The 27,560-nt window shown below is 41.7% G+C and overlaps 1 protein-coding gene across 1 annotated transcript in view; it reads right to left on the bottom strand.

Moving 5' to 3' along the window:
- Positions 1-27,541, bottom strand: part of atg2a (autophagy related 2A) — a 29,343-nt gene extending 1,802 nt beyond the window's left edge. Inside the window, exons 1-41 of the mRNA XM_031749127.2 lie at positions 26,990-27,541; positions 26,442-26,604; positions 25,858-26,007; positions 21,289-21,391; positions 18,580-18,724; positions 17,855-18,064; positions 17,673-17,772; positions 16,979-17,143; positions 16,462-16,604; positions 16,047-16,125; positions 15,042-15,294; positions 14,579-14,720; positions 14,078-14,176; positions 13,016-13,171; positions 12,497-12,770; positions 12,008-12,080; positions 11,670-11,844; positions 11,429-11,571; positions 10,647-10,768; positions 10,302-10,459; positions 9,862-9,994; positions 9,578-9,762; positions 9,406-9,486; positions 7,347-7,453; positions 7,157-7,249; positions 6,970-7,040; positions 6,067-6,143; positions 4,222-4,392; positions 4,006-4,132; positions 3,439-3,653; positions 3,104-3,333; positions 2,769-2,904; positions 2,420-2,647; positions 2,116-2,217; positions 1,771-1,855; positions 1,405-1,567; positions 1,107-1,176; positions 935-1,017; positions 706-827; positions 456-610; positions 180-338 (exon numbers count right to left, since the gene is read on the bottom strand). Of these exons, the coding sequence (XP_031604987.1) occupies positions 180-338; positions 456-610; positions 706-827; positions 935-1,017; positions 1,107-1,176; positions 1,405-1,567; positions 1,771-1,855; positions 2,116-2,217; positions 2,420-2,647; positions 2,769-2,904; positions 3,104-3,333; positions 3,439-3,653; positions 4,006-4,132; positions 4,222-4,392; positions 6,067-6,143; positions 6,970-7,040; positions 7,157-7,249; positions 7,347-7,453; positions 9,406-9,486; positions 9,578-9,762; positions 9,862-9,994; positions 10,302-10,459; positions 10,647-10,768; positions 11,429-11,571; positions 11,670-11,844; positions 12,008-12,080; positions 12,497-12,770; positions 13,016-13,171; positions 14,078-14,176; positions 14,579-14,720; positions 15,042-15,294; positions 16,047-16,125; positions 16,462-16,604; positions 16,979-17,143; positions 17,673-17,772; positions 17,855-18,064; positions 18,580-18,724; positions 21,289-21,391; positions 25,858-26,007; positions 26,442-26,604; positions 26,990-27,160 (5,817 nt within the window). The 5' untranslated portion in view covers positions 27,161-27,541. The remainder of the gene's footprint in view (positions 1-179; positions 339-455; positions 611-705; positions 828-934; positions 1,018-1,106; positions 1,177-1,404; positions 1,568-1,770; positions 1,856-2,115; positions 2,218-2,419; positions 2,648-2,768; positions 2,905-3,103; positions 3,334-3,438; positions 3,654-4,005; positions 4,133-4,221; positions 4,393-6,066; positions 6,144-6,969; positions 7,041-7,156; positions 7,250-7,346; positions 7,454-9,405; positions 9,487-9,577; positions 9,763-9,861; positions 9,995-10,301; positions 10,460-10,646; positions 10,769-11,428; positions 11,572-11,669; positions 11,845-12,007; positions 12,081-12,496; positions 12,771-13,015; positions 13,172-14,077; positions 14,177-14,578; positions 14,721-15,041; positions 15,295-16,046; positions 16,126-16,461; positions 16,605-16,978; positions 17,144-17,672; positions 17,773-17,854; positions 18,065-18,579; positions 18,725-21,288; positions 21,392-25,857; positions 26,008-26,441; positions 26,605-26,989) is intronic.
- Between the last annotated feature and the right edge of the window lie 19 nt (positions 27,542-27,560).

Below are 27,560 nucleotides of genomic sequence, written 5' to 3'. Positions count from 1 at the left end.
GCCCCCTTTGCATTCATGCATGCTGAAGTTTCTACAGGGCCTTTTAACATATAGTTACCCTCTTCTACCAACATAGATGTAGCTGCAGAAATTTTCTTTTCATCCTCAGCCCTGGTTAACCCTGGCCTCTAACCCACGAACTCTTTCTACATTTTAAGAGCGTCTATTCGGGCACGCACCTCCCTGACAGTGTCGTAGGCCTTGGCCACTCCTTCCCTAAGGTCTGCAGGCTGGGCGACTCTTCGAGGTCGACTAGAGGTGGCCCGGCCTTCGGTGATGGCGTAGCGATTCAGAGGAGGCGTTGGAGACAAGATGTCGTACACGGTCTCTGCTGTAGCCTGTCACAGAGGTACACAGACACCAGAAGAGTTATTGGCATATTAGGAATGTGTGCTCTTTACCTTCAGGCTTTTAACTTCTGTGTAACTAAGAGTCATGATCTGCACTCAGAGTACCTGGATAGCCTGCACCAGCCTGTTGCTAAGCTCCAGAGCAGCGGATGCTGTTGAGGTACCAAAGGACGCTGCCCCCCTCTGGAGACCTCGAATGATGCGTCCATCCTTCCTGTACTGCTCTATAGGCAGCCAGAACAAATCCCTCACTCCGTGGACTGGACAGGATGAAGGAGAGAGGAAGTATGAATCACAATGCAATCAACAATGGAAAGCAGCTGTAAAAATGTTGCAGAAGACAAAAGCAACTTACACAGCTGGACGACTGAGTGCATGGGTCCGACACCTCCCAGGATGCCGGGCAGCTGATTCTTCCTGATGTCCGTCAGCCACTCTGTGACGGCGTACTGAATCACTTTGTCGACCCCGAGGAGACTGGAACATGCAGAAAGTCTCAGAAAGTCAAACTACTAACAGCAAATTTAGGGCAAATTACTGAAAAATATCTGAAATGTTTGCTTGTTGGTTTGTTTTGTTTTTACCCGTGTCTGCAGCAGAGCCTCTTCAGTTTCAGCTCGGAGCAGTTTAATTGGGCCAGACCGATCAGAATCCCTGCAAACGTCCCCTGAGGAACAACAAGTGTGAAAACACATCATTTAAACCCTTCAGCTTTTTGTTTGAATCAGTAGACAGGATCTCTGAATGACCACTCACTTGTTCAATGACGACATGCTTGCCATGATAGTCGAGCCAGATAGGCACTTCAGATGTGAAACGAAACTCCCTGAAAAGGATGGAGACAAGACGCGGGAAACTTTATCAATCATTTAAACTTTTAGTCTTTGAGTTACTCTACTTTATTTAACCTAATTTGTTAGAGGTGAATTTTCTTCTTTGGCTTCTGTAACATAGGAATTTCCTAGCTAGTAACTTACATCATCTTTACAGTATTCTCTGCTCTTTTTTATTCTCTTTCGCTGGATTTCTCACTCTCTTTTCAGTCACTACATACCGGAAGTAGATTGGCTGGTCAGAGGAGGTGCTGGAGCCAGCAGAAGAGGAACTCTGCTCACTGTAGGTAGTTTCCACAGAAGCTGTGAGGTCAGGTCCGAGACTACCAGCAGCAGCAGCCATCTCTAGATCCTCAGACCCCTTCTGGGAGAAATCTGCCTTCACTGAAAACAAAGAAATTACAACAGGTCACAAACCTAGCATGCTAAAAATTCACCTCAGTCATCATTTAAATGTACTCTGTAGCTAATTAAAATTCATTGTGCCACAACGATGAACAAGAAAAAGACTACAACTCCATAAAAATCAGCTCGGCAGATCTGACATCAAAGAATTGAATGATAAAAGAAGACCTGACAGAGCTCACCTTCAGCTGCAGGATCCACAGGCAGGTAAGGATTAACAGAGGAAGCTAGATTACTAAAAAAGTCTTTCAGGAAAAACAGTGCGTCCTACACAAGAAACAGAAAAAAAATAAGAAAAGATGTGAATACTTTATGGGAGCAGTACAAACAGCAGAATGAATGGTACTGAATGAATTTTGAGCTACAAAGAAACATCTGTGGAGTGTGAAGCGGCTCATTTATGACAATCAAACAGATTTAATACATCTGTACTCAAAATAATTTCTGCAGTAAGACTTGTTTTTTTGTGCCACCACCTCATGGACGAGGTTCAAGAGCAGCTCTCAGTATTCAGTCCCAAAAGTTACCTGGTCGATGTTGAGTCTCAGTGGCAGCAGGCTGACCCGGAGACAGCACTCTGGCCCCCCGAGGCCAGACTCAGGACACACCTGCAGGGCCTTCACAGTCAACTACAAAAATGAGACACACCACATGAGTACTATCATTCAAAGTCTGTTCAGCATGTCCCTAATTGCATTAAAGCTAAGCTAAATAGAAAGTGCACAAAGCAAGTAAAGATTTACAACATCAGGATGGTTTGACTCCAAGTCAGATGCTGTGCACGACAGAAAATTCAGTTCTAATCAAAGACCCTCCGTCTCTCTGTCTCACCATGTTGGAGTGGGCTCGGCGGGGCATGCTCTCACTAGTGTAGAGGTAGAGGAATTTGTTGATTTGTGAGGAGGCCAGTCGGTCTCGAACTTCCAGCTCCTGGACGATGAACACCTGCCTGGAGAGCGGCTGCTCACCACCGGGACCGACCCCGACCGCAGGTGCTGCTGACCCCTCCCCATCCTGCCCCGCTACAGCCACTGGGTAGGACTCATGCTGGAACGACACCTGGAGGACAAAACAGGAGACACATGTTGAGACAGAGGTACAGTGATGTATGGCTGTATGTCAATATGTATTTAAAAAAAACTTACATTTTCAAACCAGTGATATCAATGCATTAGTGTACCTTGGTGAGCTGTATCTCCATCAGCAGGCTGTGCTGACGGCCGATGCCTCCAGCTGAGCGCCAAGAGTTCTGCGGTCGAGAGGAGGGGGCGGAACGAGAAGGTGACCCACGGACGCCAGCGGGGACTGAACGACCTCTGCAGAGAGGTGCACCCACACACACAGGAGAACAAAAAAACTATAAATCTGACAAACTATGTACACAAAAGTTTCAAAAAACTTATGGACTGGACTGACCAATCAGTGTGCTAATGTTTCAGTACTTTAATATTTATATAATTAAGTATATAATAACCATGGGTATCTGTGCATGAAAGAATTCATGTGCATTGTTACCTGTTCGCGTTCTGAGCATGCAGAGACATAGGCCTGCCTCCAAAATCCTTTCCCCCGTAAAGGTGCCAGACCACAGAGATCTCCCGTAAAACTACCCTACTCTGAGGCACCGGGAAGCGACTCGGGGCTCGGAGCAGGTCTGAGCTGCCACGTGGCCGGGAAAAATGGCTATCCTTCACTCTAATGGGCCCCTCGCACAGCACCGTTACCGTCGGCTCCCCATCCCTGGGCTGTAATAAACACACATGTAGACATCTTGTGAGTGAGCACAGAGTCTGAAATGGGTTCATGAATGAGAGGTGACAGGGAAGTGAAAGCTAAGAGGGGACCCTCACAGGGATGCCCATGCCGGGAGCCTCCAGGATGCAGAAGTCGTCATTGTCGGTGGAGCCCTCGGAGCCTTCCTCTGACATCATATCTGCCTGCGCCTCTGTCGCTGTGGCAACCAGCCCATCAAGCTCCCCCTGAAGGACAGAGGGGCCGTGCTTTGAGGCTTCATCGGGGAACAGGTAGACGGAGACGGGGGAGCTTCTCGGCATTGAAGGTGAACCTGGATGAAAGCAGACAGAATCAGATGTAAATATTTAGCAAACTGATACTCTATACAGACCATAAAACCGCCTGTTATACAAAGAATGCCTCTGTTCCCACTACAGAATTTTTTGGGTTTTCAGACACTCAAATGATATCATTAAAAAAAAAAAAAAAAAAAAAAAAGGAACTGAATTAAGTTTTTAAATCTACATTTTCATAATACTGGCCTGACTTCTACAAATGTCTGTAGAGAAATCTCCCGTGTGTAAATTGAAGCATGTCTGGACACATGGGAACGGGATAATTTTACCTAACTATAGGCTGTCAGGATGATGTCAGGAGTTATAAACAGAGCAACTCTGCAGTACCTGGTTCTAAACTTTCTTCTCTGTGGCTCTTCTCTGTGTCGATTAAGGCGTCAGCCAGGTCGTACTGGTTGATCTCGGCGGTTTCAGCGGGAGGACAGGGCAGCATAGACGCTGGACTTTCTGACAGCTAATAAAACACAACAACATTGGTATGTTGGACCATTTTATCACATCTTTAAAGTAAACATCATACACGCCACATTTCACCAGCCTTACTGGTAATTTCTGTCCAGCGATTTCAGTGGGCGAGGTGTGTCGTGGCGGCGGGTGCAGGTCGCCCTGAGAGACCAGGTACTGCAGCAGATTGACGAGGGCAGCACAGGAATCTGCACAGGTGTGCAGATGGACCACATTGTTGGAACAACGGAGCTCAAAGAGCGGCTGAGACTGCAGAATAAAGAGAGGACCAATGGCAGTTGGGACACAGGAGGGAAGATCATGAGACAGATGAGAGAACCTTAAAGCTGCGACATTTCCACCAAAAAGATAAAACATTTGTTAAAAATGTTAACAAAATGTGTAATGGTATAGAAATAGAGTTTTATTGTAGCTGAGTTTATTCAGAAACTTCATTAAATCAAATCCTCTTCTCATTTAATCTTTTAATCCTTAAAATTTACAATTTTTTATTTACATATTTTCTTTAAACTTCATTTTTCATTGTGAAACCTCAATCTATACATAAAAGAGAAAAAAAAAATCACAACTTTTAAAAGTCATGTTTATAGAAATACTATAAGGGGGAAAAGGACAGGTTGTACATATCTACTTTTTTGTGTATCTCATTTTAAACTTATAGTAAATTAATACAAGAAAGAAAATAAAAGAGATTCTTTTTCATTACATATTTTCTACTCTACATTTTCTCAAATACATCATCCATATCCCCATCCTTCATTATACTTTCCTATAAATGTATCTACTAATTCTATGATTTAAATCAGAGGGATTTAGGTTTTTTTCCTACCGTTTGATATTTTCTTCAGTGAGTAAATAATTCTCAATTAAGACTGATGGGAGTTTTCTTCTCCAATATAATTCATTGTGCCTTTAAATATTCTACAAACTTAAAAACTTCTAGTCAAAAATCGATTTAAAAATATATACTGCATGCAATTTCTCCAGCACAGAAAACCTGAGCTTGGCATAATCAAGAACATGGACGGGTACTTGTATATGGCTTTTCTATTCTAACTGAGCACTCAATGCACTCGCTTACTACCAGCCTCATGCCCACACATGCTTTTTAAACTGATCATTCACACACTTATACTCCTGGATGCCTGAGGACGCTTCACGGAGACTAAAGAAAACCGAGGATCAAGCCACCAACCCTTCTGATTGGTAGACGATCTGTTCTACCCTCCTGAGCCACAGCCGTTGTTGATGAGGTTGTTTGTTTATTATGGCTGCATCATTATACGTTGTTGATGCTTTGTTTATCTGAATATTTAACTTACTTGTAATGACTCTTATCCATCTTTTTTTTCCTTGTTCTTTCTTTCTTTCGTTTGTCTGTATTGCCTCGGGATCTAAAATTTTTTTGTCTAATTACAGCCCATAAAAACTTTAAAAATTTAATAAAAAGGAAAACAAATAATTAAAAAAAAGAGCAAACAGATCAAATGTACCCAAATAAAGATTGAAAATAGACATTTAGAGCAATTTTAATTGATTTTAAACAGACATTTTTCATATTATACCCTGAATATGTCCTCACTGACCTGGTTATAGGACAGCTGCATGGGTGAGGAGGGACGCCCTGTTTACTGTGGCTGGTTTTGGTTTCCTGCCCAGCTGAAAGAGATTCTAGTCCTAAATTGCTACCTGGGGCTTTTTATCGTATTTAAACTTCATTATAACAAACAAAATATTTATAAACACAAAGCCTGTGCTTGTTAGTGGTTTGTGAAGATAATTGCGCTAAATTGTAATGTTTTATTTATGCTCACATATTTTGCTGGCAGCAGTAATCTTTTTCTTTTTTTTTTTTCTTGCTGTGGTTCACGGCTGCTGAGGGTGAAGGAGACAAAGGTAAGTAAACAGATGGTGAGCACTCACCAGCTTTCCCGTATCACTGCCTTTCCATGTGGTGATGGCGAGCTCCAGCAGGTCAATGTCCAGGACACACACGTAGTCTGTATGACACAAACACGCGGTGGTTTTATTAGGAAACTGCTTATTTTGCAGTCATTTCAACACATTTTTTGTTTATTTTACTAACAATAACTGCAGGACAGCCCTTGAACTGGCCAACTTGTTTTCAGAATGCCTGTTTTTGGAAAAAGTACAAATTAAGTGACCTTTCTATTTGCCATTCAGCTTCCCAACATTAACCGGTGGACGTAGCTCTTCTTTTTACTTTCAGCATAAAGATGACCTTTTAGGCCCAGTTCCAGCCATATTTTTTTTATGTTTTATTCTTGGACTATACTGGAGCATGATTAACAGTTCAAAATAACCCTGATTTATCTTAAACTGCGCCTCAATACAGAAACAAACAATTTTAGCCCCCTTTTCTAAGAAATACGACTTTCTTCTGATTGGCTCTACCTAGTACGTTTTCCAGATGTTTGACAAACTGAGGGTATTACCTCCATTTAACATCATACAGAGCTCACATACTTTATGTGATCCACCACTTTAAAGGCCAAAACAATTCAGAGGATGGTAAATTACTCTTAAACAGCTCTAATATCAGTCTCATAGGCCTCATCTTAAAAATACTAGACCACCAAACTTGGGATAACCATTTTCACTGTTCAGTCATCTGTTGTTCTGAGCAGCATGGCCAATGATAAGAAAAGAAAGATAAGAAAAGAAAATGCTACTTCTCGTCTAAGCTTCACTGGAGTTCCTCAGCACACAGTCCTGAATAACTCTAACAGATAAAATCAAAAAAGAAACCCAAACCAAACCAAACCTGTTTTGACACAGCTCCAAAAGGCATCTGAAGTACCTTACCTCTCCTCAAGTCCACTGTTTCAGTCTCACATTTGTCAGAGAGGTAGAGAGCAGAATCATCCAGGATGAATCTGACCACAACAGAACAAAAATGAACAAAGGTCTCACAACGATTCATACACTGTGACAAAAACTGACAGCAACGGTTTTGATTATCATTTTAATGGACAATCTTTATGTCGAGTACCTGAGGTGGAAGGTGGCAGTGTCAACAATGATATTACTGGACAGAGAGAAGGACTCCGCTGTGAATAACACTCGCAGGGGCAGATACAGGGGTCTGAGAAACAAGATATGAAACAAGGGTGTAAAACGAGAAAAACAAAACAAAATCCATGTCCACATTAGTTTACAAAACCTCTCTTTTGGGTGTATACCTATAGTCAACAGCACAGGTAGCGAGGTGCGTGTGGAGGACAGTGATGACGGCCGGCGCGGTGTATCCCAGAATAGGATCGTCGATGACATCCAGGAAGTCGACCAGCTGGAACAGTTTGCAGGTCATGAAGTAAATTTATACTTTATCCACTTTATTTGACTTCTTTGTGTAGAGTGCGCTTTTTATTTTTCCCTTTAGTCCAAATGGTTTAACTACCGGTTTAATTACCACATTTACACGTTCTGCAGGATAGAGCTCATTATAGTTATATGTAATTTTCCATCTTAAATCATATTTTTTTCTGTCTACAGTGTAACAACCTATACTCATTTATTATTTCTGGGAGCAAGAAGTTGTTTTTGGCAGAGCCGGTAATAGACTAATAGCAGCTGCCAGCACACTCGCAGCCGTTTTCAGCTGTCTGGATTTTTTATTCATTTCCTGTACAGAAACATTTTCAGCGCAATTAATCTGACCTGTATAATCAATCTGTGAGGTCCAAGTATATATATTTTTTTCTTCCCCCCACACATCTCCTCTAAACCACATCTACATCAGTGATTACAGCACTTTCTAAATCGCCTGCAACCTCCCTGATGCAGCAATTTAAATGTTTTTTCTTAATGTATAATCGTGAATTATATGTTGACTGCACAAGATAGTGGCTATAAAATAATGACAGCATCAGTGTTTAGACTGATGGTGCAGAAAATGAAGAAAATGAGGGCTTAATTGTGCTTCCAAAACTAGAGTAAGACAGAGCCTGTGTTTTCCTGGTAGCTATTTTCAGCCATTTTCACACAGATAAGAGAAATGGTGGATGCTGGAAGAACCAGAGTAACTGTGGAAACTCAACACAGCAAAAAAGCGTCCTGTTGTTGTAAGAGCCAAGAAAAGCAAAGAGGGAGAGTGATAGAAGAGTAAAACTCTTTCACGATGGAAGGAGCTCTGGGACTATGGCGGGGTCTAAACCGACATTTAGCTGGCATTATTTCTACTCAAGAAAGAAAAACTTGCAGTCTGAACAGGGGATGTTTTTAGAACTGAAAGCAGTCATTAAATTATGATAGTGTCCCAGAGGGGAGGGCAGGAGAAAAGTTGTTTACTCCAAGTACTTGGAAAAATGGCTCACTATAAAAAAAATAAATACAATAATAGTGTGTTAGTCTAGTTTCTATTCAGTCCTTTTTAGCCAGTTTACCAAAAAAGAAAAGAAAAAAGAAATCTGTGCAGATATCTTTTTGTAGAATGTCAAAAAACAGCAGTCTAGGAAGAAAAAGATATTTCCTGAATCGCAAAACAGCAAGTCTGACATTTTTCTCTATGACAGCTGAAATTTCTAATCCAAATACTTCAAAATTGAATAGCAAAAACTACCATTCATTTTTTTAACCAACTGTCCAATTCAGGATTCAGGGTTGCAGCAGTGCTGGAGCCTATCATGCTGTCAAAGTGGTGAGATGCAGGTAGACCCTGGTCAGGTCGCCAGTCCACAGCAGGGCTAACCCAGAGAACAAGAAGACAAATTCATGCTCATTTTCACACCTGTTGCCATTTTAGAATCACCAATTAGCCTCACATGCATGTCTTTGGACTGCAAAAGGAAGCCGCACGATCTGGAGAGAACTTATTAAGGAATGCGGAGAGCATGGAAACTCCACATAGAAAGCCTACAGAAGCTTGTTCCCCCACAGAAAAATGTATATTTTTTGCCATCCACAAGTCAAAATTCTGACTTCCTCAGAAGTTTTTTTAAAAAACATTTTTGTTTGATTTAGACAGAAAAAGAAAGACAGGAAAGAGACTGGGAGGGGTAACAACACATAACAAAGAGCCGCAGCAAAGGCTGCTGCATTTCAGCCATATGGCATATGGTCGCCTGCTTAACCAGTGAGCTAGCTCTCTAGATTTCGACTTCAGCAAAATGCTATTTTGTTTTCAGTGGCTTCTATATCAGCTAGCTGGTGGATTCAGACTGAGGACCTTTTTGCTGTTAGTAGACCGTACAAACCATTGCACCGGTGTGCCTCTTTAGTGTGATTCATTCAGCTTCTTACCTGCTCGTGCCAACTGTGGTTGGTTTGCGTCATGTAATGTCGCATGGTGGCACCTTGAAGGCGAAGGGCAACGAGGAACTCCTGTGAAGAGAACAAGAAATAAAAAACCAAATCAACAACAATAACAATAACAATCATCATCATCATCACTATCAGGTATATGAGGACATGCCTTGACATTTCTCTGAGGGTCCAGTGTGATTTTGATGGCTGTGGATAACATCTGCACCTCCCCCTCCCTGCCGCTCACACTGCTCACTCCCACCTCTGTGGGGTAGATGGTGAGGTCCAGGTGCTTTGGGGGCATGAAGCTGGGCATTTCCAACCGCTGCGGGATGGGGGTGTCCTTCAAGACAGCTGTGTTTGTGCAGCACATGAAAAAGTTAACTGCATACTTAGTGCATAACACACACCATGCTGAAACTAAATGTCTTTAAATAACACCACAATGCGTACCTCGATGGTAGAGCTCCACTCGTCTGCTCTCCAGACACAGGAAACTGAGATTGGGGTCATTTTGATGCTGCGCTACACTGAATATCTTCCCCCCTTCCAGATCAAGCACGAGCTCTCCGTGACTCTGGTCCTCCTGAATCAATGACATCAGTGTCAGCAGAACAATACATGACGAATACACATTTAACAATGGAAAAGCATTTTACACATCTTCATGATGATAGAAACAATGAATAAATTTAGATAAATACATTCATTAACATGTGGTTGGAAATCTGATTACAACTACTTTATAGTCATTAAATCTTCATCTCCTGACTTGAAAGGCTAAAAATAAGAAGTTCCAACACATTGTAGTTTAAGATAAACAATCTTGGAAGGTTTTAATAATTTGTATCTGATGCAGTTAAAATCCACAAAATTCACTGTCTTTTGGCCACCTTCTTGTCTGTCCTGGCTTGGAGGCGACCCTTCCCGATAATCACAGTGAGGGAGAGAAGGCTCAGATTGTGGTTGGGACGAGGAGCCATCGGATGCGACTTTCCAGATGATTCACTGGCCAAGTAGTACTGACACTCGTCCTCTTCTGAGTCAGAGTCTACAGCAGAGAGAGAGCATGAGAGAAGACGAAGGAAAAAACATTTTGTCTGTTTAATTTTGCTCATCAGTGAAGGAAAAATTCTCCAAACATAATAAAATACTTAATATAAGATGACCTGAGAGGTTATTATGTCTAATAAATCTACAATATGCTCAAGTTTTTCCATCAAATGAGCCAAACTCACCCAGTCTAAAGGCTGACTTGCAGAGCTGGAACTCGTCCTGGTGATGGCGACTGTGGTCGGGGCTGTGGGCTGAGGGGGGAGGAGGTGGGGGAGGCTCCCACATCAACAGATCATTATTGATCCTTGTGGACAGAGGGACGGGTGAGGGAAAATTACTGTTAGTCCTAATTTTTTTACGACCAAAATAAGGATGAAAATAGGAAAAAAGCTGGAAGAGATATTAATATAACAAGCAAAGCCAGTTTGACACGACCACCTCAAAGACGGAGAATGGCGTTAACAGTACAGCTCCGAGACACTCAGAGGGAAATGAAGGAGCTCGTTTCGGGTTATGTGGTGGAAGAAACGCTACCAGTATGAACTCGCTACACAATCAGCTAAAGTCAGTACGCTCGGGCTGGACTCCCTCTGCACATGTAACCAGCACTCGTGAGCTAATTGTAGGAGCAAGTTTATCTCTGGTGATGCAAAAGTACTTTAATGAGTTACTTTCATCTACAGTATAAGTAATGATGCAACATAACTTTTTATCAGCAGTAACATGTTATGTATTAAGTTACTTTTAAATGTATCCAGCACTGAACACTATTAACACCTAAAACTAGCAGAATCTTCTGTGTGTCAAGGCAGGTAGAGTGCATCTGTAAGACTTTATAAGAGTTGTTTGTATTTTGAATATTAAACTTATGAGTTTAAAAAAGTAGAGTCCATATTTTTTAAGGACACCTGGATTATTCTAAGCTGGGAGGGCAAACAATGGACTTGTGATACTCTTTACATACCTGTTATAGATGCTCTGGAAGGCCTGTTTGCTGGGGAGCAGGATATAAGCTAGTGGCATGCTGATGTCCACAGCACACTGACACTGAGCCACACACTGCTCCTGAAACTGACGCATCTCCTCTGGGTCGGCTGGAATCACCATCTAAAACACACGTGGAGGAGAGGTGAGGCAAGGAGGAACATGGATGGCTGAGATGGTTTATAAACTGGTATGTGTCACGTTTTTCTGTGTCAGCACACCTCCTCAGTCTCAAACATGGTGCGGTTGGAGGAAAAAGGAGAGCTCGTTTTGTCGTTGAATTCACAGTGACTTTCAAAGAAGGCGGCACCAAGGTCCCTGATGAGGCCCGGGTTCATGCCACTCAGACCAGCTGCTGGGCCCTGAGCCTCACCTCCTCGCACACGCACTGATATCCTGTTTACAAAGACGTGAGGAAAGCTGATTATGAGTGATGAGAAGGAATGATGAAGAAAGTCAGCTTTGCTCTTGAGTGTTGCCACTCAAGAGACAACTGACCATCATAAGACGGAGTCTGTGACTCCTTTTATGAATCACTGATCCACTGAGAAGGACTGACCTGGGCAGAGTGTCCCGGTTCTTCCTCACTCTGATACAAGGGAAAGAGCTTCCCTCCCAGCCCTCATATGACCCTGGTGAGACACAAGACATTGGGAAATTAAACAGTTCTAAATATCAGACTAAAGGAATTATTAACTAAACTATAATCTTAGAAACCAAGCCGGTAAAAACACAACTTGGATGGGTACATCAATATAAAACGCCAGATATGAAAATGTCTGCATTCATTATAAAAGACACTTATATACAACTTAACTTTATGTACAGAAAGACACAGGTCTCTCTTTTTTTTAAAAAATATAACGCTAATTTAAGATTAAAGTTATAGTTTATTGTTTCCAGAAGTCACTAATAACTAGAAATTTAACACTAAAAGTACATCGGACCGTCTTTGCTAAACAGTGGTCAGTACTCTGGTCATCTAGCTTTGGTTCCTCCTGTCATGAATCTTCACTGAGTAGCAACAACTACTTGTGTGTGTTCCCACCGTGCAGGTCGGTGAAGGAGGCCTCCAGCAGCTGGGTGAGGCAGGGGGCCCACGGCTGTCCCGGTGTAGTCTGCTCATTTTGCAGGTCTGGGGCCTCCTGGTGTTTCAGCTCAAACTCTGTCATCTCCAACACCAAGGTCTCCTGCCGCACCGCCCTCTGGGTCGGAGGCCGACGCTTTGGGAGGGGCCGCAGGTCAGGTATGGGGAAACGAAGTCTGAGGACGGCGTGAGGCGACAGGAGGGTGAAGGAGGAGCTGAGCTCGGTGCTGTGAGTCTGAGAGGAAAGTAGGAGGAAACGGTTGAGCCTCAGTGGCTTGTATTACCAACATATTACTATAATTATAAACTCTATAGCCTTTAATGATGTCAAGATTAAGTATCCCCTCAGATCCAGTAACTGTGAGTGATTTTTTTTAACAGCAGGTCTCTCTGTATGGTCTGGACCTAAGACACGATACACAGCTGACTCTCTGGGTGACCTCATTTATTGTTTTCACAGAATAAATCTATTCCACTGACCTGTACGAGTCCTGGTCCAGGTGTCTGGTTGGGACAGTAGCTGAAGGCTTTGCTGAGGCTCCTCAGGCGGCTGAGGATGTCCAGATCCAGTTCGGCACTAAGCTCAGCCAGCTCCACTCGCACAACGCTGCTCCGCCGCAACACCTGCTGCTTGCCCTGCAGAAACACATGAACACACAACAGGTTAAAGAAAAAAGAAATTGTTGTTATTCTCACATAAGTTTTTGACATAATGTTTGGTTGATTATGCATGTTTGAATAGCTAAACTAAACTATAAGCCTTTTAGTGGTCAATCCTTCTGAAGAGCTTCATAAAAATCTGCATATATAAATACTGGAAATGTTACCGTACAGATTTTTCAGGATATAGCTATTAAAGATAAAAAAAAAATTACTTGAACTTTTCAGTATTTTAAGGCATAAAAAGCTAAAGGGTAAAGTTTTGTTTTGTCACAAATATCTATTTTTATTTAATATGACCTGAAAAAAGAAGGAAAATCTTTCTTAATAAAACAGTAAGAAACAAATACTTAATGCTTTTCTTTTTAAACTATCAAAATGTCCTTCCTGGAGTTCACATTTTCATGCAACTGCTTCTTGTCACGTGTATCCTCTCCATTGCAAACACTAATTTTGGCTAGGAGTCTGAGTCAAACCTATACTGTTTTAACCTCAGCTGGCACTGGGAAAAATACATAGAAATCATTTTGGTGCCAATCTGCAACCATAAATATAACTTATATTTGTTTACAGTAAAACTCATTATGGAACCATTAAACCATTTCTGAAAATATTTCTGAGCACACTGTGGCTTGGTGATTAAAAGGTGAACTGCACTTTATTATTAGAAGATATACCTTTAACTTTTACTTTACCTGATACACTCCTTTTAAAATGTATATTTTGTAAATGATGATGGGTGAACAGAACAGGAAGTCTTGAACTGAATAACCACCATCAGGGTATCCTGGCTCCAATGTAAACCCAGAATAATTTGCAATTTGAGAGGCTAAGTCAGCGGACTAGTCGAAAAGACTGGGCCGTGTGTTTAGAAACGCTTACCTTACGCAGGCGTTTTTCAGTGAGGCTGTAGTGTAACTGGGCACACGGTCTGGCTGCAGCTCCAACTGTGAACAGACCAGCTTTCTGGAACTGAAGCAACTGAAAAGAGAAACCCAAAGGAGAGTTGAGACTGGATTTGTAGTTTTTCCCTTGGGGTGGTAAAGAAGCAACAAATATACCACTTCCAGACAATAGGGAAAGGTCATCTTAAAGGTGAAATTCTTATCTGACATTTTCAACTCTAATTTAAGTCACTTTTCATTTATTTTACAATAACTTTAGTCTGAACAGCCACTTCTCAAAACCTTAAATATTGATGTTTGTTAAGCTCTTATGAAATAACTTACTTTGGACTGTGCAAACACTGACTTTAATGTGAATGCTTCACAAAATTAAATTCTCAGCACAGAGACAAGCTTTCACCTTTACAGTGTGAACACTGCCTGTTTTTTTTGTTTATTTTTAAAAAAAGCTTGACAGACTGACAGAGAGATGATCTACCTCACAGTACTCCGGCTTTCCGTCCTCCCAGAGGCACTCTAACAGCTCCAGTCTGCTGAAGGAAAGGTCAGAGGTCACAGCCCTGTTTTGGCGTCTCCCACTCCGCATCTCACAGGTGACCTGCACCGCTGCTCCTGTTAATCTGCAATGAGAACGATAAAGAGAAACAAACTCTTGGTCTCAATGGGAAAACTTGACCACCTGTGTGTGAATGGAATTTGAGAGAGAGGATGGAAGCAGGACCAACAAAAAGTTCGAAAAAAGGAGAAAAAAAACGCAAAAACATCTGCATCCTCCTCAATACCTACAGACTAACTTCATTAATGTTTGTAGTACTTATAACTACATATAATATAACTATCATCCAATGATCAATCACAAGCACCTGATTATCAAAGTGTATTTTTCTATCTCCTTCCATGCAAAACTCCAATAAAGACAAAGTATGTGTGTATTTTTCAACCTGAGATTTGAGTGTGGGCAGGCTTTGGCGAATCCGCCTCTCAGTTGATGGAAGTCTCTTTCACTGAACATGCTATCCTTGAAGGCGCTCAGCTCCTTGAAAAACACCTTAGACACCTGAGCCAATGACGAGGCTCCGTCAGCCCTGGAGGGTTGCGGATCCTCCTGCAGAAGGGTTAGAGTGAGTCCGCCAAGGGTCAGTCGCAGCAACGCGTCAGGCTTCAGCTGCTCTGCCTGGCCGCTGTGTGATCGTCCTGCAAAGATGAGAGTTCAGCATACAGACAAAGCATGGGCAGGCTTTCTTGCTTAATATAAGGATCTAAGTAAATTAAATTTGCTTTACATTTAGGTGTCATAGTGTTAAGACACTGCTTCTATTACTAAGTGCAATCATGACACTTGTTATATTAGATCTCCTGATTCTTCTATAGGCACAAATGCCAGGACTCCCTTATTTTAACACCATCTTCTGGCACCCTTCTCTTTTGCCGTTTCTCCCAGAAAATTCTAGTAACTTGCCTGAAAATCAAACTTTTTTTTATGTATAAATATCAGACATGCAAGCTTTTTGTGGTCATCTAAAGTTCCAAGACTGTCCATTAAACACAGCCTATATGCAAACCTGGTGACCCAATTCAGGGTGTATGTCTGCAGGTAGACCAATTAGATGCTCCCTGACTTAGTTATTTTTACTTCACCACTTCAGCTCCTTTAATAGCAAAGGCAAATTGAAGAGTAAGACTTGAAAATACTGAAAAATCAATAACTTTGTGGCTTTTGTGAAGCTGGAAAGATTCAAGCTTCCTGAATCAATAGCAGCACATTTTTCCTGAAGTATTCAGGTAGAGCGTGAGTTTCAACCAAACTGTTCAGTCCTCTGGCCGGACAAATAGCTCTGGCTGTGCTAGGAAAATGTACAACTGTGTAGTTTCACCCAAATCATTTTACACATATCCCACCTGTCCCTCTTCCCAACATAAACCCATTACTTAGCACTCCACATTACCTCTACTGCGGCCGCTGGCCTGGGGTAGACTAGATAGATAGCCAGCAACAGGATATCTCCTGGGACAATTCATGATGCCCTGGCAGGAAAGGTCAAAGTGAAAACAAGAAGATTTACAAATTCCCGTTTAATGCATGCTATTCTTGAACATACAAAACTTTGTGCTTGCACTTGGTGCTAAAACACATTTTCGCATTTGTTAACAACTGTGAAATGCCCAAAATAAAATAAATGAAATAATTGTTAAAAAAAAAAAAAAATCATATTAGATATCTTTAATACCTTTCATGGCATGAGCACACGATACAAATACAGATCAACCAGAAATTTATTCTGACAGTTTTTGGAACTTAGAACATTCAGGCATCTGTTAGAAATTTAAACATGCGCACGCACGCGCACACACATGGTGTACCTGTGCAGACAGCGATCCCGGCTGTGTGAAGCTGGCTAGACTGTGTGTGGAAGACTCCATGTCGCTGTCTGACAGCTCACTGCTGGAGCGGACAGATGTCACACTGCTAGTCATCCCAGCAGGACCCATAGAGTAAAACATTTCTGCAGGAAAACACACACACACACACACATACTGAGTGATTAATTACTGAAATGTGAACAAACACTTCTTCACGTCATGTTCCTGTAAGAAAAGGAGCAGCAGTTTTACACACCTTCAGGAACAGGACATAAAATTAAAATACCAGACTACTCACACTGGTGTCCTGTATCTCCTTTAAATAACACTATCAAAGGTAACTGTGTATTAATTGTGAGCTAAGATATTAGGAACCAACACCATTTACTATCCAAAAAAAAAAGAAAAATCAACTCATGCTTCACAATTTAAATATGCAGATTCTTAACAATCCTGCTGATGTTAAAATGCATTTGAAGTAGACACAGTATAAGAGGTGTTGTACTGATCCGTGTACCTCCATTCTCCATGCCGGTGACAAAGGACTCGAGGTCAGGCTCAGTTTCCCACTCATCGTCTCTGGGACTGGAGCCGAGCTGCTTACCGAGGTCTTCCTCAATCATTCGCAGGTCATCCGAGTCTAACGGACGACTGTGAACTCCGCCGCACTTGGTCTCTGGCTCTGGGTAATAGAGAAAGAATATCTGATTAAAATGGTTCAAAGGAAAACAGACCATGTGTATAACCTCACATTTAGGAGGCGTTTAAAAATATCTGTGACATTACTGTTTAGCTCCAGGCTGTAGCGGGAGAAGCCAGACTAGTCTAGGTGTTTAAGGACAGAGATGTTATCACATCATGGGGCTGTACAATGTACTGCTTGAATTTGTGAGCCCCGTACTACTTTATGGTTCAGAGAATGAATGGATACATTTTAGGTGTAATATTATGAGCGAGGGCAATACTTTTTAACCTACATGACCATAAAGGGGAAACAGAGAAATCTTTAATTTTAAAATCATTTATTCATGTTACTATACCCCCAATTACCTAACTGTGCTTCAACCAGTCTCCTGCTTTCACCTAGAGTCAGCTGACAAAAATGCCATTCTTTAAATTATACAGGTACAGACTATTTTAGGTCATGGCATAATCATAATCATAAAACTGGCCATGCATTAGTTTATATCACACTGCCTGTTTTTCTGTACCAGTGTCTATACAGAGGGCTGCCAGCAGGTCTGTCAGATGGGTTATTTGATCAGGAGACAGCAGCATGTGGACACAGCCCACTTTCCCATCCAACTCCAGCTGAGAAAGAAAAGAGAGAGAAGTCAGCCTGAGACAGTAGTTTCTTTGCATTTCTTGGTGTGCATGAGAGAGCTGCGCGCACCTTTGGTCCGGGCAGCATGTCGTTCTGTTTGATCTTGACGGTGGTCTCAATGAAACCGGAGCAGCTTCCTATGAGGAGCGGCTGAGATAGAGGGGCAACTTGTGGCTTTGCCTTCTCCCCTTCCTCCTCCTCCTCCTTATCATCATCGCCTTCACCTTCCTCTCCCTCACTAGCCATGGCTGAATCTGTGTGTTCCTCCTCGGGAGGACCCTGTCAAATGAAGACAAATGAAGACAGAGATGAAAGCCAGAAACATTTTCTTCTTCACACAATGCCACTTGTAAATTATAATTCTGTTCTAAAGAAAAAGCAGATCCACACCACTTTGTCCTCCCTAGGTATCACATACCATTATTATGGAAGTTGTACTTTAATACATTATTTTCTGACAACACTTCACATAAGAAAAGACAAATCATCCTGTTTGTAAAGCTGTAACCTAAAAAGTATCCTACTGAAATCAGACATTTTTAAAAAGCTGCAGACTTTCTCAAGTCAGATTGTCTGAACTGATCTTATAGTCTCAGTTTAAACATCAGCAGATCATGCCTGTGTTATATCTCCAACGTGTCCCCACAGCTCTTCACATTTGTTAGTCTGATTACTTGTATTCCAAATGGAAACTAAAAACAATGTTGCACAAAAAAAAAAATCAAAAGGTAAAAGAAATAAAGAAAATAAAATAGAAAAGATACAGAAATCTGAGGCACCGTGGTCTCCATCACCTGTACTATGCCATTGCTATCATAGAATAGCTGAACAGCGCTCAGCTGGAGGATCTTGTGCAGGAAGGCGGGTGGCTGGTGGATGTCGACAGGCACGGCAGTCTGGCTGGCTGGATCTCGCACTGCCTCGTCGAAATACTCCAGCCTTGAACAGTATGGCAAAATCAGAAACGCACACCATTTATTGCTAACGGCAAATTTAAGTGAGGAGAAAATAACGGTGGAAACAGAGGAAGACAATACACCTGCAAACTGGTTTCAATGTGACAAAACATCAGTCGTGTAATTAATGGCATGGTGATAACTAACGTAATATTCTGACCAGAAATACACGCTTACACGATCAGTGCCTTCAGCACCAGAACAGCTGAAGCAGAAGCTCCTGTTTAATAAACACTGCATGTGTAACATGCCTCACTTGACCTGAATCAGTTCAGCCCCTGTGGTCTCTGATCACAGATCAGCAAAGCACAACCTGTGCAGCTTTGTCAATATGCCAGGAAAACAGAGAGTCATCAGTCTCACAGCAAAATGCCAATAACGTCATGACATATGAGGGACACAGAAAGGATGTAGGTTTAGAGTCAGAAGTGTGCAGGGCATTGAAGTTTAAAAAATGACCATACTGTAATCCAAGTCTATTTAAAGTAATGTTTTACCTTCCTTTTCAGATAATAACTTGCGACTGTCAAAGAAATATTAGCAACTATAGTTTAAATAATTTAATAAGTACTGTGATTTATCCCATTTAAAGTCCAGCCAGGATGAAAGGAGCCTGAGAGCTAAAAGCACTTTCTTGATTATGACAATTTACATCCTCTCCTGTCTTCTTAGGCTTGGATTAAGGATTTTTTTTTTAAGTTATAAGATCTATCTGAAAATATAAAATTGGGGTCATTTGTAGCTACCTTGTAATAATAAAACAGAAAGAGTATTTTATGCTTTAAACTAGGTTTAGTGCATTTGATTTAACCATGCTTGACTACTGCAGTTGGAAATGGTTCCAATGTTATGTCAACAATGTAGCACGAATACATCAAACCATTAGGAACAGCTCTCTCTCTATATAATTGTGGTGTTTCATACACAGCATCAGTGACTCATCAGTGTCCATAGTCATCAATGAATGTCACGGTCACAGACACTCTATTATTGACAACACCTCAAGCATAGGCCGCAGTTATCTGTAGCCACTGTTCAGCAGAATACTGGTAATGTTTCAAATGTGCTTCACACTGAGGCCACGGAGTGCAAGCTCATAAACAGAACAGGCCTCTCGTGCTTAGCAGCTGATGATTAGAGAAGACCTGGCCTCCATTTTGGTAATCACAGAAAAATGTGAGCATGCTGTGCTTCACATAGAGTTTCTGTTTGAGTTTCTATCCACCAAGGAGTTTGTGCTGAGAGCATTTATATCCTTGTGACAATGGCTCATATTATAACGCTACAGCCCAAAAGATACATCTGTTAGCTGATATTATTAGCCCACACAAATGTCATCTGATACAATTTTCCACCTGCAATGACTGCAGGTCACTTTTGGCCACTTTTTCAAACTAAATGTAAAATATTTTACATTTCTGAAATGCAAAGCTAGTAAGTAAAACCAACACCATAACGTTTTAATCCCTAAAAATAAACATCCAGCCCTGAAAACCAAAATCAGTGACTATTCAAGACATCATTTCACAACTTCTGCACACATTTTAGTGGAATGCAAAGCACATGCAGCCACATTTTAAATGCAAGAGAAAGGACATTTGATATTAATAAGCGATGCATTTCTGTAACAGTTAGATATAAGGTTAAAATATGACACTATTGGTGAACACATTTGGAGCTTTCTGAAAGCTGCGGATTACGATTATAGGGCCTGATTTCTGACTTCTGTGGGGAATCTTTGTAGAACCTACGATGTAACTCTGGAAGCGGCCGACACTGTTGCCACCATTTATCCTTGTGCTGGTGCACTATGTGTTAATAACCTTGTGGTTGTGTCCCAATCTTTCATGTGCCTGGGCATACACTCTTTGTTGTGGTCAGTTTTGTCCCTCAAGTTTTTCTTGTTCATTCCTCCACATCCATTCTGATCGTTTCAGCTATCACCTTCTGTGAAACTGCTGACATTTGTGAGTCCTTAAACGGGTGCTATGATTATTATTCTCTCACTGATAAATGCAAATCTAGGGAAGAAAAAGTTGCAAGAAGTGCACAGGAGGTATCAACAGCACTGAACAGACCAATCACACCGGCTGTGTTGTACCGCTACACATCAAAGTGCACGCCAGGTTACAGCATAGGGTTTCAGAGGGGTTTGCAGCTATAACATAGCTACGGCGTAATTTCCCACTTAACCATCAGTTCCAAGTAAGTCTACTATTATTTCATTTGCAAATTTCATGAATTTCTAGTGAATGTAAATATAGAAAAATAAACACACATACTCATATTGCTCTCTTTAATACACTGAATGAAGACAATGTGACCCTAAAAGGCACGTAAAGTTACTTCAGATGAACTACTGAAGCACAAGGTATACATTTATGTCTTTAAAGGTGTTTCCATTACTACTGAAAATGTTGTTACTACTCAACTGTAGTATCAATGAGGCTGTAACTAAGTATGTAAAATAACCTTCAGTGAAAACGAAGCCTAGTTTTTCCTGTTCGCAGCTCTTTTTCCACCAGGGAAAAGGAAGCAGGAACTCACCTTTTAATGTGCACTTCTAAGGCAACGCCTGTTTCCAGGTCCAGGGGCTGGTGCTCAATGCGGACGATAGTGTCTAGAAAGGTGACTTTAATGCGACGAAGGACTGCAAAAACAGACGACACAACAGATATGCAGAGGTTCATTAGCACCGATCTCTTACATGAGTTCTGCTTTGCTCTGAGTGCTAGGATCTAATTTGTACATTAACATTGTCTCTACTGTCTCCCTGAAGCACATCTGCTCAGTTAAAGCTGGATGAAGGTAAATTCTGACTTGTCAAGGTCAGAGCTAACCGTTGTAAACAAGAGGCTCTGATTCACCTCCCTTTAAAACAGTGGATATCAAACCATGGTGGAGGCCCCAGTGGTGGGGAATAAAGCCAATTCAGATGGGGCATGAACAACCATGGAAAAATGTGAAGTGAAACAAAGTTGAACTGACATGTTTTCTTGTAAGGAAATTAAAAGTTTTGGAAGCAAAAGATTTGAACAGCAGCTTGGTGGAATTACAGAGCTGTGTGCCCAAGATGACAATATTAAGGATATAACCTCTCATTGGCATCAAAGCCAAGAGCCAAGAGCCAAGTAGAAAACAGAAAGTACTGCCTGAAACTGATCAAACAGAGAAAGAATTACCTGTACAAACAACGGCCTCCTTATCTGAAACATCAATCATATTTAATATGAGCAGTCACCATTGTAACAGTAAACTACATTATGGAAAAGAAGTAGAAGTATAATAGGGGCACTGTAAAGTTATTGGGAAATGAAAAAAAAAAAATCCATGACCAAACATTAATGCTGTTTGATAGCACATTATAAATGTCGAACAACTCACTTGTACTGTGTAACACTATGTGTGTGTGTGTGTGTGTGTGTGTGTGTGTGTGTGTGTGTGTGTGTGTGTGTGTGTGTTGTTCGATTATATTAAAAAAATGTAAAAACACAGAGTCATGTTCTTGAGCCACCTTTAATTTCTCTATGCTTTCAAGGAGCCACAATTTCTTCTAATTATCAAAGTGGTCTTGAGCAATAGTTCTCCAGGCCTTCTAAACGCTTGTTAGTAGCAGCCTGTTTCAAAAGCACATAACTTTCTTCCCCTTTCTTTAGCTGACTCTATGAATGCCAGACAACACAGTTTGACTCACATAAAATGATACTTTTGCACCAACAACGTGGTTCCCAAAGAGCTATTCGCTGAAAAGTTGGCATATCACACCATGTCGTGCAGTGTGTCTTTAAAAAAATAAAAATAAAAAAAAAAATAAATAAAAAAAATAAAAATAAAAATATGGAAACGATAAGTAGTGGATAAAAGAAGAAGTAACAGGCCTAAAAATAATCTACAGCAGGTGAACAGTATCTCAAAGTTGTGTCTTTAAGAAATTAGGCAAAAATCTAGCAAAGTGCTGATAGAGGAGCGGAGAGATACATCTGGACCTTCAGTTGATCCATCTATTGTTCAACAAAGCCTCATCAGAAATGGTCTCAGTAGAAGGATGGCTGTTAAGAAGCCATTGTTATAGAAGGAAAACACAAGAACTTGACTGTCACTAGAATCAGTAACGGGTCTTACAGAGTGATTTTCAAATCACTGTCAGTATGTCCGGAAGAGATCAGGAGAGAGGTACTAATGTAAATGTTTACAGCAGGGGTGGGGAACTCCAGGCCTCAAGGACCTGTGTGGTTATCACCCTGGGTAAAGACAGCTAAATCAAATGACTAGTTCATTACCAGGCCTCTGGAGAACTTCAAGACATGTTGAAGAGGTAATTTAGCCATTTAAAATCAGCTGTGTTGGATCAAGGACATATCTAAAACCTGCAGGACACCAGCCCTTGAGGCCTGGAGTTCCCCACCCGTGGTTTATAGCCATCACAGTTGAGAGTCATGGTTTGGGGTGCATTTGAGCTGGTGGTGTTGGAGATCTTTTCAGAATTGATGAAATTTTGAATTCAGAAAAGTACTGTGAGATTTTGATTCACCATGCAATACTATCTGGAACGCATCTGATTGGCAACAGCTTGATTTTTCATCATGCCAGTGATGCCAAACATACTGATCATGTAGTAACTGCATACCTGGATAGAAACCCCCCCACAATCAAACACAATCAGTTATAATCCCTAGAGCAGGGGTGGGCAATCTCAGTCCAAGAGGGCCGGTGTCCCTGCAGGTTTTAGATCTCACCTTGGGTCAACACACTTGAATCACATGATTAGTTTGTTACCACGCCTCTGGAGAACTTCAGGACATGTTGAGGAGCTAATTTAGCCATTTAAATCAGCTGTGTTGGTTCGAGGACACATCTAAAACCTGCAGGGACACCGGCCCTCGTGGACTGAGATTGCCCACCCCTGCCCTAGAGCAAGGGTCTCGAACTCCAGGCCTCGAGGGCCGGTGTCCTGTAGGGTTTAAATATGTCCTTGATCCAACACAGCTGATTTAAATGGCTAAATTACCTCCTCAACATGTCTTGAAGTTCTCCAGAGGCCTGGAAAATGAACTAGTCATTTGATTCAGGTGTGTTGACCCAGGTTGCTATCTAAAACCTGCAGGACACCGGCCCTTGAGGCCTGGAGTTCGAGTCCCCTGTCCTAGAGCATCGACCTCAACATTATTGAAGCAGTGTGGGGTCGTCTTAAGAGAGAACAGAGCAAAAAGCCAGCCAAAGAATCACTTTGAATGTCCTTTAAGAACCCTAGACAACTATTCCTGAAGATTACTTAAGAAATTATCAGAAAGCTTGCCTAAGAGAGTTCAGGGTGTGATGAAGAAGGTGTTCACACCCAATATTAACTTTCAAACTAATTAGAAATGTATTTTTCTTATATACTTTATTTTCACATATGTTTGGACATGTTTCAATAAATAGTAGCAACTAGCATCTCACTTTCCTCACAAAATAGAAAATGAGGGGTGGCTCACTGGCCTTCTGGACACTACTGTAGGCCAAAAGAATACTTATCAGTAATGGAGTAAAGGATAACTACATAAACAAACAACTAAACAAACATAAAAAAAGAACCACACCAATGTGGAGAAATTGTAAATTAAGGTGGCCAACTGTGAGCAGATCATAGGTCTTTAAATCTGTTCCATTTCAAATTTACCTAATATTTTTTTTTATTTTTTCTCATTAGTTACACCAACCTATAAGCATGCTGGATGTAAATGAACAGATTCCCCATCTCTCACAATAATATAATCTCCCGAGTAAATCCAGTCTGCAGGAAGCCAGAGGACGTCACTTAGCAGGGATGGGCCGCCCAGAATAGATAGAACAAGTGTGCAGTGAAACTGTTGACCTGTAGCATGCCCTATATTATATTTATGTAAACCTCCAGAATCCTGTTTCCTTTTTCTTTTCTTTTTCCAAAGAAACATCTACATTGCTGAGGAGCCTCTAATTTAGGTAACATCAGGAGGTTTGGTAAAGATGAACAAAAGCCCCTTTCAACCTCCAAAGTAGGAAATGAACCATGGGATGATGGGTAACAGCCAGGAGTAACTGAGCAATGGTAATATACAGAAGGAGGCTGTCACAGAGATGGCTTTTCCGAGTTGGAGGGATAATCGGGAAGATACATCATAAATAGTTAAAAATACATAGTTTAAACTATAATTGGTTGAAATGTCAAAGCTGAGACATGTCAACACCACCATGAGGCTACCAATGATGCTTTCCCCCTTTCTTACAGAAAACAAAACAAAACAACACAACAACAACTTTGGCTAGTTTTATGGTTCTTTTCCATGCAAAATGAAATATGAGAGTGTCAATAAGTGTTATGTGTTTTGAAACAAAGTGAGCGTTAAAGTTCATCCCTCTGTGTGTTTATGTTGGTCACTGAACCATCCGATACACATGAAGTACAGCTTATTGTAAGTTGCAGCCAACCTACCTTAATTTCTCCCTGTCTGGCCTCAGATAATATGTGTCGCAGTTTCTTCATCTGCAAGTGTGCTAGGGTCAACTTGTGTCTCGGTTGCGTTAATTTTATCAACAGACAATGAGCGAGACGCTTCATGCAAAAAATCTGCATGCCTGCCTTTTTTATGGACTCGACCCAACTACGCATGCGCCCTTCAAAGGACTATTACAGGAATGAGCACTGGTCAGTGGTGTCTGCACCTGTCTGTGTCTGCAACAAAGACTAATCCCCACCTTACTGCACTCTGTTTTGTTTGATGCCCCTCTCACACACACAGTGACAGCAGGGGAGATAAGGGTGATGAGAGAAACGAGTGTGACTTTAAATACATGTAACACATGAAACACTCAAAGCAAAAAAGAGCAGATAAATTAGGCCAATAAAGTAAATAAAATGTTATGACTTTATATTTTTATTTGTACATTTTTCTCACTTTGGTTTCTTGGGGGAAGAGGTTTCCTGGGGAATGGATGGAAAGTACTGTACTCCAAAGTGATCATAACTGTGATGGTTTGTGGGAGTTCTTGAGAACGCTTGACTTTTTACCCGTTGCCGTGGAAGTTCTTTTGTCTGCATGCCAACTATCACTTTTAGACAAGTGACAATCGGCATGCAGACAAAGTGCTTTCACTCACCCGTCTCAATAGTCTGTGCAAACATCTCAAGCCCCTCCAGTGGGGCAGGGGGCTCCTCTGAAGCCTCAGGGGGGTCCTTTAGGCACTCCTGAGCCAGCTGCATGCTGGAGGTCATGCTGGACGACCAACCTTGCGAGTCCCAGCCCCCACCTGATGGCAAAAGACAAACAAACAGGGAGCATTGAGCGATTTCTGTACTTTGGCCATTTACCATTCTTTTAATTTCTTTTTTTTTAGTGAGATGCTGTCTAAGTTACACATATGAGACAAGATTTAGCCTGAGCTAGATGTGGACCTGAAAGGATTCACAAATAAGCCTCATTAGTTTAATATCTGTCAGACTCAAACATATGAAAGTATATGGCAGAATTATTGCAGTCCTTGTTCACATAAATAGTACCAAATGAATGTTTTCTTATCCTGTTTTTACATTTTCTGCAGTGTCCTTGAAGATAAATGATGCAATAATTATACTGATTTTGTCAAACTGGGTTTGCATGTTAAGAAATGATAAGAACCTGAGTTGCTGGCTGAGGCGTGTTCGGTGTCTCAATGAAAGGAACATAGACTTTAAGTAAACTTACTGGTCCGGTACTTGGGTCGGCATGTTATCTGAAGACCAGAAACCTCTAAGGTGCAGTGATCAGTCAAGAGAGCCTGCCAAGGGATGGTCACCGTTATGCTGCTCACAAAGCCATCTACTATCTCCAGAGGGGCCCCCAGGGACTCCAAAAGCTCATTGACCGCCTGTTGTAAAGAGGAGGCAGTTAGTAAGGAGCTGCTAAGAAGTAAAAGTAAAACAAAAAAATGGAAACATGCGGTTTCACATTTGCCTCATCACTCTGGGTGTAGACATATAAAGCTGAGGAAGTGCATAGTTAGTGTGCCATGGGCAAATATATTTATGCTGAATGCAGACAGAGGTAAACCTAAACTCGTGAGCTAGTGGTGCGTTTCCTGAGAGTGGATTTCCTCGAAGAAATGTGACCTAGGCTGGGAGCCCGACGCTGGAGATTGTTGTTGAATTCAAGCGCAGTTGCGAAATAGTCGAGGGAGCACGAGTCCGACAAAAACATTTGATGGCTGCTGTTCGCATGCCAAGTTCACCTTCTCCTCACCGTTAAAAACTCACCCAGACATCGAGGTTGATATCCTTGATGACACCGCTGCCGTTGTACAAGTCCAAGCCCAGCTGATCGAGGCTCAATCGCTCCTGCAAAAAGTGACCGAGGTAGTGCTGTAAAAGGTACCGACAGGCCCGCTTCTTGATTGAGCCCGACCAAGGGAAAAGCCAGCGAGACATAGGGCCAGAGAGAGCAGGGAGAGGGAGCGAAGAGGTGGTGGAGGAGAACGAGTGCGAGTACAGTCCTCTGGAAACTGCATAACAGACTAAAACAAAGTGTGCAAAAACAAGGAATGAGCCACAGCTAGCTACAAGGGGCTAAGGAAGGGGTATACCGTAACTCTAGTTCTCTCTAAGGTGGACACAAAAACTACAAAATCCTTTGTGTCAGGACCCACGAAGCTCCCACGATACTTTTCGAGACGTTACTCCAGCTGACTGTATCCGTCTCAACTCATATTTTCGCCAGCTTTGTGTCGAATCGCAGCGATAAGTCCTCTTCGCGTATCCCTTGTTTCGGGGTTGTTTATTGTTATCATTCGCCAACTGATGGAACGTCCGTGCGTAACTCGTCACACTG

The sequence above is a fragment of the Oreochromis aureus genome, linkage group 2, assembly GCF_013358895.1.
Source record: "Oreochromis aureus strain Israel breed Guangdong linkage group 2, ZZ_aureus, whole genome shotgun sequence".
Taxonomy (NCBI): Eukaryota; Metazoa; Chordata; class Actinopteri; order Cichliformes; family Cichlidae; genus Oreochromis; species Oreochromis aureus.
The sequence above is the reverse complement of the archived record's forward strand: the minus strand, read 5'-3'. Positions and strand labels throughout refer to the sequence as shown.